The following is a 15,404-nucleotide window of genomic DNA, read 5'->3' on the forward strand; positions in this document are numbered from 1 at the left end:
GGTGACTAGAACAAAGAATAGATAGGCAGGGGAAAAAAGCTAAAGAACCAGCAAGAAATTAGACAAAAGAGGGTTCAGACTGAAAACAGCAAAACGCAAGGTCAATGAGTTTGTTACTGGTTATCAATTGTATTTGAGTGGTTTTGGTCTATGAGGCTGACTGATGAACAGAAAGAAAAATGGAAATGGGAAAGGTATTCCGTTAAAAAAAAAAAAAAACTGCATATGCCCCTATGCCCACACACGTTCTGTTCAACCCTGGGAGCTACACGATTGCAAATTCTTATTTAACAAAATGTAAATTTAAGCAGATTAATAAGATGGCACTTATCAATGTTTTTTAAAAAGTCATCAAGAATGAGTTCTGTGATGCATTAAAAATCATCTAAAGTTTTATACAAATCTCCAAGGAGCATCTCCTTTAAGAAATAGCATCATTAGGCCAAGGCAGGCAGATTGCTTGAGGCCAGGAGTTCAAGACCAGCCTGGCCAACATGGTGAAACCCGTCTCTGCTAAAAACAAAAACTAGCTGGGCATGGCCATGCACACCTGTAGTCCCAGCTACTAGGGAGGCTGAGGCAGAAGAATCGCTTGAACTCGGGAGATGGAGGTTGCAGTGAGCCGAAATCACGCCACCGCATTCCAACCTGGGTGACAGAGTGAGATCCTGTCTCAAACAAACAAACAAAAAAATAGCATCCCTATGTCCACACTGCATGCAAACATACTAGTGTTATCTTCATCCGATTCCGGAGTTTCTAAATCTGAGCTGCATGGACCTCTAAAGAATTCATGGATGAACACAATGGGATCCACAAGCCTCTGCTGGAATTACAACCATCACGTGCACTTCTCTACGGATCAGGGTTGTAGTTTTCACTCTATTATTTAAAAAGATCAGTGACTTAAGAAAAGGTAAGAAGGCTGGGCACAGGGGCTCACAGTGGCCTGTATTTCTGGTACTTTTGGAGGCCAAGGCAGGAGGACCACTTGAGCCCAGGAGTTTGAGTCCAGCCTGCGCAAATTAGCCAGGCGTGGTGGTGCACATCTATCTAGGAGGCTTGCTTGAGCCCAGGAGTTTCAGGTTACAGTGAGCTAGGATTGTGCCACTGTACTCCAACCTGGGTGATAAAAACACTATCTCTAAAAAATAAAAACATAAAAAAAGGGAAGAGATGCTCTACAAGAATGTATGTACCTAAGTATTGCACCTCTTAGTATATCTCCTCTATCATTCTGCACACATACTCACATGTACACACACATCAAGTGATACAGGAGAGAGGGCATCAACTGAAAATGTATGTATAATATTTTGCTATTAAATCAATTCTGTTTGATAGACATTCTATCATCAATAGCAATAGAAACCTTTTTCAGGATCAGCCCTGCACATGGGCTAATTATGAGTTGGAAAGTGACAGGCTTACACTCCCCCGTCTTATTTTCTCCACAGCCTGCCACCGTTCTGAAGTTCTCACGATTGGGGTGGTTCCATTTAAAAATATATTGTGGAGGAATTAGCACGTTAGCTGGCTTCTGCTTAGCACAAAACAGGACCTCTAGAAAAAGGATTCTAGAACAGGTACATTTTGGTTGGTGGGGCTGACAACAAAAGGAATGGGGGTGGGGGGTGGCCACAGTCTACAAGCTGAGGACAGATAAGATGCCACCGGCAGGACACGTCTTCGACTTCATTCGCTGGCCTTGGCTGCACTGGTTCTGGGTTCCTGGGTCAACAGACCCTCCCATAGCATGATCTCAGGTGCTCACTCACTACAGCCAAAAAATAGCAACACATGCCCAACTGCCAGTGCTTTTTTATGGTAACCTGACTACCGGTACCATCAGATAGATATTGTTTAATTAATAGCTGTTAGACTCAAAGATACTATGCATATTTTTTTAACTCTCATCTTTTAATGATGGCAGAGAAGCAAACTGATAAATGTGCAGTAATTTAAAAAAATAAGTTATTGATCAAAGCCTCTGTATTATAAACACATTTACACTCTGTTAAAATGCGAACAGCAAGTTGTTTTGATATTGTCACAAGATAAATTCATGACACAGAGACCATTTATTTTACATATTCCCCCCTCATGGTTTAATTTCATACAAGCCATGCACAAGAACTTTTGCATAAAGCATGACAAATAATCTATGAAGGAGGGAATAACTACAGACTTAAGAACAGCAAGGTCTGAGAAGAGTGGTGAAGGTCATCCTCAGGAATTCAGACAGTTAATTCTTCTCAATCATCCCAGCAATCTATTATGTCTGCATAAAAAGGTTTCAATGTATTATGCTTTTTAAAAACTGCTAAATTTTCTTCATTATAATTGGATCTACAAATTTTAAGAATGCAGTATTTTCATGTGAAATATGCTGCTTAATTTGTTTATAATATGACTTATGGGAGATAATCAATATATACATCTGCATAAAATTTAAAAGTATTAAGTTCTATGTACTTAGGATATTATCTTTGATAAATAAATTATTGAAACCACCAAAGAAGGTATCTTAGTATTTCTTGTTTGTTATAATTCTAAATTCATACATAAGCTATAACTAATAGGAAATAGTGTATATTACAAAAAAAAAAACCACATTTTGCCATAAAACTTAGGTTTACTACCTGCCTGGCCATTTCCGATGCATTAAATGATGAGATATGGTCACAGTGAAGACCTGAAATTGTAGGCAAAACTGCCAATACCTCAGGAAAAGGTTTTACATGGCAGTTAAAAGTATAAAACTAAACAATTACATTCAGAGACCCACACTTTTGAAAAGTTTTACATAAATGTCGGCTCCTCAATGTTTGCACAGAGCAAAAAGATATCCTTGGTTATTTCTTGCACAAAATGACGAATGTCTAATCCTCAACACACATGGGTCGCAAAATTAAAAAAAAAAAAAAAAACTACTGTCATATTTAAGCCCACCATTCCTTGGCTCTATGATTGTAAAGATGAGATGGCCATCATTTACTGGACATAAGGTCATGTTTTCATTTATTTTTTATTTTTTTTTTTGAGATAGGGTCTTGCCCTGTCACCCAGGCTGGAGTGCAGTAGTAGCTTGCAATGTTTACGTGTGGGTTTTGCTGTTGGAATAAAATTATTTTTAAAACTTAAGGAAAACTTCACTTAAAAATGTAATGCCCAGAGCTTGTTTTATCACTGCTACAGAATGCAATTCATTTCCTGTTGTACATTCATTTCATATTCTCCCCAACACAATGGAATTGAGCAGTATACGAATCAGCATAAATATGCACAAAATACACATTTTCCTGATTTTTACAGTTATTTTTGAATTAAAATCTGGTTACATAAATACTTCAAACTTTCTTCCACAGATTAAAAAAAAAAATCTCAAATATGCCCAATACAAAATACTATGGAAAGCAGTATAATTCTTTCAACGTAAAGGATATTGGAGGAAGAGAAATGTTTCTAATTTGAGAAAGTAGCCATAATAAACACTAAAAAATGATATGTGAAACTGAATATTTTCATGGTAGGAGAACAAAAAACACAGCATACCTCCTTCTATAAGGATTTACCTTAAATGTGGTAAAAACTGCACTGTGTAAGCAGCAATAGCAACATGCCCTGTGGTGCCGGGCCGGAGAGCCTGCACAAAATTTATTCTCACAACAAAGTTGGTTTCTAATCTTTAGGTACAAAACCTGGAGGAGACATATGTGTCTCAACAGTGACCTCTAGTGGACAAGTCTTAAAATGGTTGTCCCCAAAAGAAACTCCTTTTTAAAAACAAAAAACAAGTAGGAAAGCATTTACAAAGCTCACACTTCCAAAACACCATAAAACCTAGGGATTGGATTAAGGAGAAGACTAAAAAAGACTCAGCTGACAGTGGCTTCAAAGGGAGGGTAACCACAGAGGCCAGGGGCAGGAAGGAAAAGCAAAGAAACACAGGAAGATGACCTTCGGCATTATTGCTGCCTTCCCACGCATCTGAGTGGTCATGATAACAGTTTCCCTGGCTGCGAGTCCTTTGTGTGCCTGAGTAACACATCACAGCCCATCATTCCTTGGCTGTATGATTGTAAAGATGAGATGGCCATCATTTATTGGACATAAGGTCATATACCTTTTTTTTTTTTTTTTTTTTTGAGATAGGGTCTTGCCCTGTCACCCAGGCTGGAGTGCAGTAGTACAATCACAGCTCACTGCAGCCTCAAACTCCTGGGTTGAAGTGATCCTCGCACTACAGCCTCCACAGTAGCTGAGATGCCTGGCTCATGTTTTTTTTAAGAGATGGGGTCTTGCTATGTTGCCCAGGCTGAAGGTCATGTATCTTTAGAGCATCACGCTCTACCATGTTTGAAATGAGCACACAACGAGTAAGAAACAGAAGTCTGTGGCAGCCACATCTACTCAAGTCCCTATACCAGTTAATCCCAAAGAAACCATCTGATCCCAATGTTCCCCACTTTCTCTCCAGCCAGCAGTTTCCTCTCTGCCCTTCCCTGTCATTCACATACCTCCTGGGAGCAATGAACACTCGGTTTATACAGGTAATTACTGCGAAGCCACTAAGGGCCCAGTCACAGGCATTCAGGAAGAATATGAAATGATCCCTGCTTCCACAAAAGCTGACCATCTATTTGGAGAGAGAAAAAAAACACAAAGGAAGAGAAGGACAGGGAATGCCATGCTGGAGTTAAAGAGTCTACATGCAAGAGAGTTTGGGGAGGAAAGGCTACAGATGGGCCAGACCAGCCAGGGGGCCCCCAGGGGAGGATGGGGAGAGGCTGGTAGAGAGGAGGAGGGAGGAGGAGAGGCAGGCAGGAGTAGATCCTGGGCCCAGAGGCATGGCTACGGGGGGACAGAAGATGATCCATCTTCCTAGAGCAGCAAATGAAGAGGAGAGGCTGGCATGGGATGTGGGGCAGATTAGGGCAGTTTCTGAAAGGCAAAGAGGGACAGTGAGTGCATGAGAGTGAGCCAGCCTTCTGCCAGGTGCGTACTGCATCACAGGCAGGTGCTCAAAGAAAGCACTGTTTCCGAAAGGATCTTTAATCTGAAACTCTTCCCATTGGGCCAGGATGGCTTTGCATTCTGACTTTGCCAATGACTTTGTTGCATTCAAAGTCAGTACCTGCCCATTCACAGCAAAAAGGCAGAAGAAAAAAATTCACTTGCAACTATTCTTCCCATCTCCTTAAACACATCATGCATATATACATATCTAGGAAAGTTGCTACAGACAGATTAAGTCCCCCGCTGACTTCAAAAACCCATCAACGCTGCCCCAAGCTCCCAGGTTTAAACTCAAATAGTGTCACCATAATAGTCTTGGAGCATTAACAGCAATTAGCTTGACAATACATAAATATTTTTATGAACTGCAGTATCTAAAATTTCAGGAATTTCTGCTCCCAGATTCTTGAGGAATTTCAGAATCACAGATCCCACTTTCAGCTTCCTCGTCGCCTCACTTTTACTGCCCTGGGTGGACATGTCAAGGCCAAAACCACTGGCAAGAAAAGGCAAGTCAACCACGTGCCACACTGTTTCAATAACCCTGTAGATCTTAAGTCAGTGGAGTCAACAGTGTCCCCAAATCAATGTCCCAGTTTGAGTAAACCATTCATTCCTTCCATGAGTACATAAGTGGAAATGTCAGAGAACGGTGTAATTGGCATACTAAGAGAAAAACATGAATACTTTTGCAAGATAAAAGCAGTGCCGGGTGAGGGGGTGGGGGAGTTATCTTTTGAGTCCCTGTGGTTTTAATGTGGCGTTGTCAGCTGGTCCCTATTAAAAACAACAGAAAGTGAAAGACACTGATTACCATAAAAAGTGACAGCAGGGTGTGCCTAGCCACTTACATTTAATGCGTATTTATATTTCCATCAAATGGACATATTTACTATAAACACTTGAAAAACTATAGCAAAGTCATTCATTTAAATGCCAGAAAAATAGTAAAGGATGCTAATTTGACCTTACTGAAACAGATCGGGTGTCAGTGACACTACTCAGGATGGCTTGAAACAGAATTTACCAAGACTATTAATTAGAGTTTACTGGATTAGGTCAAGAGTGTCTCAAATGGAGTGAAGAAAAGGAAAAAAAAAAAAAAAACTGGCAAGGCAGAAATATAAAGTTTGGATTCTTTCACAGTCAGTCTCCTGAATGGCCAACACAATGTAACTCCACATATAAATATGCCCCTCTAAATTAACCTAATATTATAATGCCTGGAGGAAGAAACTGATCCATTGACTCCTGAGATTTCTATCTTTGTGAAGATGTAAAAAGAAATAAACTACAGTGATCTGAAAGATGTTTTTAAAGAAGAGATCAATGAATGATATAATAGAAATAAAGGTTTTGCTTTCTTCCTGTTGGAGACAGGGTCTACCTCTGTCGCCCAGGCTGCAGAGCAGGGTCGTCATCATGGCTCACTGCAACCTCGACCTACTGGGCTCAGCCTCTTGAGTAGCTGGGACCACAAGTGCTGGACCCACTATGTCCAGCTAATTTTTTGATTTTTGGTAGAGATGGGGGCCTCAGTATGCTGCCTTGGCTCGTCTCAAACTCCTAGGCTCAAGCAATCCTCCTACCTCAGCCTTCCTAAGTGCTGGGATTACAGGCATCGGTCACTGATCCCGGCCAGTTTTGCTTTCTTGTGTAAATTGGTTTGCACAAGATAAGCAAAACAAGATATCATTGTTGTAACAATGGTAAGCTTAGCAATTTCTTAATTGCTAAGTAAAGTATTTCTTAATACTTTACTAAACTACACAACAGAACATATCAGTTATTACTGCTCACAAATCTTGGGGGATTTAGGAATCACGTGGTCCACGCTTCAAAACAAACCATGAATCCCTTCTGAACTGAGAATCGGGTCTCTGTGGACCACGGGACCATTTCCCAGAAAAACAATGGAACCGGCAATAAATTACCTGTTACAACAATGACCACACATGACTTGTAGGTCTCACTTTTGGCTTCTGTGGCCACCACTACTTAAGTGTGACAACTGTGCCGTCACTCTGCCTTGGCCTTACAAATATATGCTTTGGCTAACAACGACTAATCCACTTGTTTCTTGCACATGAGGGGACCCTGCTGCCACTCTTAATTCTCAATAATCAACAGCTCTGTGACATCGCTTCAAGCTGTATATAATGCACATACACACATAAATTCGTGACACAAATCCCTCAACATGACATTCTGCTCAATTTTACTGGACTCGGAAAGCTCCTTCACAAATTCTTGCCACATGATTAGAAAATCATTCAAGTCTGCAAGAAAAATGGCAAGCAAAAAGAACTGACAGTCATTAGGAATGGGAAAGGAGCGTGGGTCCCTGTCATTAAAATCTTTAAAGCCACAGCTCTACGAAGAAAATGGCACATCATGCAAACAAGATAGTCATATAAAAATAGGCATTCATCCTACTGTATGCTAAGCAGATACGTCTACTGTGGGGCTCTATGGATGCCCAGCAGAATTTTTCTTTTGGGGAAGCCAGACTCAAAAATTTGAAAAATGCAGATGTAAAGGTATATCATGTATACAATTTTGCATCTTTTCCTCCATCAAGCAGGGACGGAAAGTGTATTGAACAGTTAAAACTTTTCCTTTTGAGGAGGAAATATAAATGAAAACAAAGAACTCATTCTAATAATTTCAAGTTTTCAATGCTTTCAAGTAAGTTTTGCTCATGAAATGCTCACCAATGGTCTGGCAGTTCAGGTCAGCATAGCATTTACTATCTCTGAATGGAACCACTTCCAGAGCAACAATGTCATTTTTTATCTCTTTGGTTTATAAACATGATAAGAAAGAATCTTCAGGCCAGGCGCCACGGGTCATGCCTGTAATCCCAGCACTTTGGGAGGCCAAGGCAGGAGGATCGCTTGAGCCCAGGAGTTCAAGACCAACCTGGGTAACACGGCAAGACCCTGTCTCAAAAAAAAGAAAAGAATCTTCAAAGTAGAGCTAACTACAAAAGGACAAAATACAGGATGACAATATTCTCATCTTAGTGTCACCAAAGTAAACTAAGGTTTCTGCAAATAATCATTCGTCATTAGTTTCTCCCAAGGAAACAGTAACAGACTCAGCAGTGCCATAGGATTACCTAAACGTCAGAAACTGTAACAAATGAGAAACATCACTTACTTGTTAGCTTGTTATGGCTGAGGACCAGTTGTGTGATATGGGATAAGGTAACTAAAAAGAAAAAAAAAAAAGTCAGTCAGTAAATGTATCACTGTATCCGGATTCTACCTGTACTCCTACAAAGCAAACGGCAAAGTTATTTTCACAGGTTGAAGCATTATCGCTCACCAAAATAGAAGCTAGGATTCATGTAACACGATCTATTCAATGTTAAACCAAAGGAAGAAAAGGCATGCAACTAACCGTGCAATTAGCTCAGCAAGTTAGAGCTAATCAGATTAATGTCACAGAATCCAACATGACGAGGGCCAGTTAGCTCTGCGTGGCGCCCCGGCCTGCTTGCCCAGCCATTAGTGATCCATTTCAATTATCTGTGCCAGTCAGAAAGAACAGCCAAGGGGGCAGAGGTGCACAGGGGCCTTACCTTGTGCCAAAAAATTTTAATTATTATTATTTTTGAAGCCACTTCATCCAAACAGAAACTTTATCTAGCAGAAGGCCGCCAGTGTTATTGCTTCAGCTATGTTCCGTGCCCATCCAGAAATTCTCCTCCATGCTATCAGATGATCAGAGTTGAAACCCTTCACAATTTCTTCTAAACATATTTTGGTTGACATTTCAAAGCACTGATTTGAAATGCAGATTGCTCTCTGGCTTCAAACATTATCATGGTGGTTTAATCTGCTCAGTAAGATTAGGTTTGCTTAAAGGATGGTTTTTCTAACTATAAATAAAGAAAATATATACAGAGCCACAAAAGTAAAAGAGAGAAATGATCTCCCCTCTACTCTGGGGTCTAAAACTTTACTGCATGTGTCAGCATTTACACACATATGCATATACACGTGTGTGTGTGTGTATGTGTGTGTGTGTGTATGTGTAAATTTTTCCAATTTTTTTTTTTTTTTTGAGACAGGGTCTCAATCTGTTGCCCAGGTTGGAGTACAGTGGCACAATGTCAGCTCACTGTAACCTCCGCCTCCCAGGTTCAAATGATTCTCCTGCCTCAGCCTCCCGTGTAGCTGAGATCACAGGTGCATGCCACCATGCCCGGCTAATTTTGTATTTTTTGTAGAGATGTGGTTCTCGGTATTTTGCCCAGGGTGGTCTCAAACTCCTGGGCTCAAGTAATTCTCCCACCTTAGCCTCCCAAAGTGCTGGGATTACAGGCATCAGCCACTGTGTCCAGCCTCCAATATTATTTCTTTAAGAACTTTCTGTTAATGCAGTAGAGGTTTTTCCTTAAACGGATAAGACAAAAATTTTTCTCAGGAAGGGTCTCGATGTTGGGGCTCAGCACGCTTTGAAGAAAATATGCATCACTTCTACTGACCACAACTTTTGCTTTTTTTTTTTTTTTTGAGACTGAGTCTCACTCTGTCGCCAGTTTGGAATACAGCCGCGCAATCTCAGCTCACTGCAATTTCCGCCTCCCAAGTTCAAGCGATTCTCCTGCCTCAGCCTCCACAGTAGCTAGGACTACAGGTGCGTGCCACCACGCCCAGCTAATTTGTGTATTTTTAGTACAGATGGGGTTTCACCATGTTAGCCAGGATGGTATCCATCTCTTGACCTCATGATCCGCCCACCTTGGCCTCCCAAAGTGCTGGGATTACAGGCGTGGGCCACCGAGTCCGGCCGCATGTTTTTTTTTGTTTTGTTTTGTTTTTTCAAACCATTGCAAACTTATAGAGAAGTTCAAAATGCAATACAAAAACCTGTTTTCCCAGCTTGAACCACTGAGATTAAGCTGCTGGCCTGATGCCCCATAAAGTCTATGGTATATCTCCTACAAGCAAAAATGTACATAACCACAATACAACCATTAAAACAGTTAACCCAGTACATGAGGACCATCTAATCCTAGCCCCCCATTCAAGTTTCTCCAAATGTCCCAATCATTTATTTTAGGGAAGAAATAGGATCTGGTTGAGAATTCATGCTGCAGGTAGCTGTCAGGTCTTTGTCGTCTCCTCTAAGCTGAGAATTTCTCTTTCCTTGACTTTCGTGACCTTGGCAGTTGTGAAGATTGCAGGGGCAATTGTTTTGTATTATGTCCCTCCATGTAGAATTTTTTTTTTTTTTAACATGACCTTGCTCTGTTGCCCAAGCTGGGGTGCAGTGGTGCAATTACAGCTCATTGCAGCCTCAGCGTCCCAGGCTCAAGCAATCACCCCACCTCAGCCTCCCAAGCAACTGAGACCACAGGCTCACAGCACCATGCTTGCTTGATTTAAATGTTTTTTTGTTTTTTTGTTTTTTTTGTTTTTAGAAATGGGTTCTCACTCTGTTGCCCAGGCTGGAGATTTGTCATTTGTTGATTCTTGATTCATTCATCTGTATTAGTCCATTCTCGCATTGCTATAAAGAAACACCTGAGACTGAGTAATTTATAAGAAAAGAAGTTTATATGGCTTATGGTTCTGCAGGCTGTACAGGAAGCATAGAAGCATCTGATTCTGGGGAGACCTCAGGGAACTTATGGTGGAAGGCAAAGCTGGAGCAGGCATCTTCACATGGGGTATTAGCCTGTTCTCACACTGCTAGTAAAGACATACCCGAAACTGAGACTGCGTAATTTATAAAGGAAAGAGGTTTAATGGACTCCATATGGCTGGGAAGCCTCACAATCATGGCAGAAGGCAAAGAGGAAGCAAAGGCACATCTTACATGGCAGCAAGTAAGAGAGCGTATGCAGGGGAACTCCCCTTCATAAAACCATTCGATCTCGTGAGACTTATTCACTATAACAAGAACAGCATGGGAAAGCCCCACCCCCATGTTTCAGTTACCTACCAGGTCCCTCCCATGACATGTAGGAATTATGGGAGCTATAATTCAAGATGAGATTTGGATGGAGACACAGCCAAAGCATATCACATGGCCAGGGCAGGAGGAAGTGGGGGGTTGGGAGGAGGTACCACACACTCTTAAACAACTAGATCTCATGAGAACTCTATCACTATACAGTACAAAGGTGGTGTGATGGTTAATACTGAGTGTCAATTTGATTGGATTGAAAGATGCAAAGTATTGATCCTAGGTGTTTCTGTGAGGGTGTTGCCAAAGGAGATTAACATTTGAGTCAGTGGGCTGGGAAAGGCAGACCCACCCTTAATTTTGGGTGGGCACCATCTAATCAGCTGCCAGCATGGCCAGGATATAAAGCAGGTAGAAAAAGGCTAAACTGGCTTAGCTTCTGAAAAGGCTAAACTGGCTTAGTCTCCCAGCCTACATCTTTCTCCTGTGCTGGATGCTCGCTGTCCTCGAATGTTGGACTCCAAGTTCTTCACCTTTGGAACTTGGACTGGTTTTCGTTGCTTCTCAGCTTGCAGATGGCCTATTGCAGGACCTTGTGATCGTGTGAGTTAATACTACTTAATAAACTCATTCACTCTCTCTCTCTCTTTCTATATATATATACATATATACATATATACATATATACACACATATATACATATATATACATATATACATATATATATACATATATATATATATAAAATATTAGTTCTTTCCCTCTAGAGAACCCTAATACAGGAGGGATGGTGCTAACCCATTCATGAGAACTTTGCCCCCGTGATCCAGTCACCTCCCACCAGGCCCCACCTCCAACACTGGGGATTACAATTCCACATGACATTTGGTGGGGACACAGATCCAAACCATATCAGCATCTTTGGCAGGGATATCGCAGAAACACTGTGCTCTTGTCATGGCACCCTACCTAGGACACACGACTTCCATTTATCCCATTGATAAGGATCTTCACTTTGATCGCGGAAGTCTGCCTGGCCTCTCCATTGTCAATGTCTTGTTTTCCCCTCTTGTAATTAGTAAATTTGGGAAAAGGAGGAAGGGTACTTTGACACAATGTCAATATCCTGTTCCTCACCAAACTCTAAACTTATTGTGTCTTTTGATCCCCAATCAGGGCAACTTCCCCACGCCCCCACAATTGGGATATCTGGCAATGTCTGCAGACATTTTGGATTGTAACAACTGTGGCCACTAGAAAATCTAAAATTTCATTGGTGACTGGCATTCTCTGTCTGCTGGATGGCACTAATGTAAAGCACTGGTGTAGTGGGTGGAAGCCAGGGATGCTGACACACATCCTACATCACGCAAGGCAGCCCAACCCATGACAAAGAACTGTCCACTCCAAAAGGTCAACAGCACTGGTGCTGGGAGATCATGGTTTATTTAGTTATACTTGTATGGCTTTGCAGCTTGCTATTTTAGCTGATGGGTTATAATCTATCATTATTATTTACAGTGATGGTTAAATTGCCCCTGATTTGGCCAGTATGAGTCCATCCAAGCTGGCTTATTAGTCCTTTCGACACACGCCCTCATTCTTGCAGCACTTTCTTGCCTTCTGACACAAGATATTCAGGTTCATCTTGTATTTTTTCTGCCACAGTCCTGGAATCAGCCATTTATCCCATGATCTCTGGTTCCCTCATTCTTGCAGCACTTTCTTGCCTTCTGACACAAGATATTCAGGTTCATCTTGTATTTTTTCTGCCACAGTCCTGGAATCAGCCATTTATCCCATGATCTCTGGTTCCTTTTTGTGGGAAATAATATTTATAAGCCAAAATTCAGGCACTAGATGTGCTCATTACTTTGGGGTAGGGGGAAGTTAGGTACCCTCGTCCCCTCTCAGTGGTCAGAGCTAGGGAATAACACACTCCTAACACCTGTACTGATTTCACTGTCTACTTCTATTTTTAAACACCCTACGTTCACCCCAATCTACTCAATTCCAATACATCTCAGGGCTCATTCTAGTTTTCTCCCTTCCCGTATTTGTAATTCTCTCCTCTAACGACGAGAACTCCGCTTCCTTGGCCTTTAAACCGTTTACTTATTTAATAAATGCCCCTATATAGAGCTACATAAAATGGTTATCTTACAGTGAAACCGGGACAGCTCTGTGCTCATCTGCAAGGACACCTGGAAGTTTGGTACTGATTCTTAATCAAGATAAGGAGGAGTGGGCCAGCTTAAAGTTAAAAACGCCCCTGGTGGTCCCCAGAGCCAGCTTGCTTGACCATTCAGGGAGGTGCGGATCGGATCGATGCCTTACACCTGGACACAGGGCCTGGGTTGGCTTGGTGACTGGCCAAGCACAGAAGACAGTGCTTGATGTTTCTGCCCAGGCTCTCCTGACACCAAGATTCCTTGGACACGTGTTGATGGTTCATAATCTGGAGACAAAATGTGCCCTTTGGAGCCACAACAGTGAGTCTCTTGGGTCACTGATGCTGGCTTGTGCTTTCTTCCTACAGCTGAACCACCTCCTGTGCTTTTATTAAGTCTTCACGTGAGCAGGTGCTGTGGAATCTTGCGAGCCCTTTCAATTATCCAACACGTGTTCCACTATGTAGAGCAACCAATCTCCCCATCACCCCTTCCTCCTCACTCTGCCCTGATACTAAACTCCATGCCAGGCCACCTCCACCAGGACGCCCTCCTCACTCTGCCTGGGCCCCGACTTGCCCAACCCGCACGGCTGCTCTCTTCACCAAGGCGCCAATGCTCCCCCGCAGGCCACCCCTGAACGCCTCTGTTTTCCTGTCCCACTGATATGGTTAGGCTGCGTCCTTGCCCAAATCTCACCTTGAATTTTAATAATCCCCACATGTCAAGGGCGGGGCCAGATGGAGATAACTGAATCATGGGGGGTGGTTTCCCCATACTGTTCACGCGACAGTAAATAAGTCTCACAGGATCTGATGGTTATATAAATGGGAGTTCCCCTGCACACGCTCTCTTACCTGCCCCCATGTAAGATGTCCCTTTGCTCTTCCTTCATCTCCTGCCATCATTGTGAGGCCTCTCCAGCCATGTGGAAATGTGAGTCCATTAAACCTCTCTCTTTATAAATTACACAGTCTTGGTATGTCTTTATTAGCAGTGTGAAAACTAACTAATACACCCAGTTAATGGCTTTAGGACTGAATTGTTACAGAATGGGACAGAAAGAGGCCAAGGGGAAGAAGAAAAGCATTTTTGTGGCTTTTAAACAGAATCCTGATAGTGGTTTCCCACATCATGGTTAAGATTTTATATGCTGCAGAAATCTCACACATTTTTATTTCTTTGAGTTCAGATTTTTCTGTCCACCAGACAAAGCACTGCTCTATCCCTGAGATGTATAGTCTGACATGAAAAAAATCTCCCCAGAAATCCCTGATAACAAACAAGATTATTAAATAGATTCACAGATGTATCAGTTAAGACTATGCTCAGCTTCATGTAAGAGCAAACCACACTCAACAGGAGTTACACAAAACAGGAGTTTCTCTCATAGGCAGTCCAGAGGCCCCTGGTTTCCCGTTACCAAGCCATCCCCTATGCATGGCTCCCACCTTGCTAGGGACTACACATTTGAAAATTTTCCCCAAAAAATTCATATACGGAAGCCCGAATCCCCAGTGTATGGTATTGGGAGGCGGGGCCTTTGGGAGGTGATTAGGTCATGAGGGTGGAGCCCTCATGAATGAGGTTAGTGCCTTCATAAGAGGAGACATGCGAGACACGATCTCTTTCTCCACTGGGTGAGGATACAAGAAGGTGGCCTTCCACAAACCAGTAAGACAGCCCTCACCGGACACAATGCATCCGTCAGTACCTTGATCTTGCATTTTCCAGGCTTCAAAACCACGAATAAAAAACTTCTGTTGTTTAAGTAACCCAGTCTATAGTATTTTTGTTATAACGGCCAGAGCTGACTAAAACACACCTCAAGGTCCAAGACGACAGCCTGAGGTCAGCCATCACATCTACATTCCTCTCAGGAAAAAGGAAACGATAAAGAAGGCTTCCTCCTTCAGGACACTTCCAAGAAGTTGTACAAGGTATTTCCACTTACAAGCAATTAATCAAAATTCAGTAACACAGTGATGCCTAGCTACAAGGCTGGCTTCTGGATGACCACGTGCCAGCTAAAAATTAGGGGTTTTATTACCAAGAAAGATGGGTGAGCTGCAACTGGCAGACAATTAGCAGTGTCTCACACCTGCAGACCAGCCATCTGAGAGTCACTGAAGTCAAAAGAAAACTGAAGGTACTCCCATCTTCCCTTAATTTCTCCGAAAATAGCACAAGCAACTAATTAGCAAGGAAAAAAAAATGTTGCTCTTCTCAAAAAAGTGCAAAGTTCACAAGCTCAGGTTCACGAGGACAGATTTAATGAGGGAAAACTGGTT

General features: G+C 42.1%; 1 protein-coding gene across 1 annotated transcript in view; it reads right to left on the reverse strand.

Moving 5' to 3' along the window:
- The window catches only part of RSU1 (Ras suppressor protein 1), a 225,022-nt gene that overhangs the window by 181,064 nt on the left and 28,554 nt on the right, over window positions 1–15,404 (reverse strand). Inside the window, exon 3 of the mRNA XM_003831179.6 lies at window positions 8,182–8,232. Coding sequence (XP_003831227.1) covers window positions 8,182–8,232 — 51 coding nt within the window. The remainder of the gene's footprint in view (window positions 1–8,181; window positions 8,233–15,404) is intronic.

This window comes from Pan paniscus, chromosome 8 (genome assembly GCF_029289425.2).
Source record: "Pan paniscus chromosome 8, NHGRI_mPanPan1-v2.0_pri, whole genome shotgun sequence".
In the NCBI taxonomy this organism is placed as follows: Eukaryota; Metazoa; Chordata; class Mammalia; order Primates; family Hominidae; genus Pan; species Pan paniscus.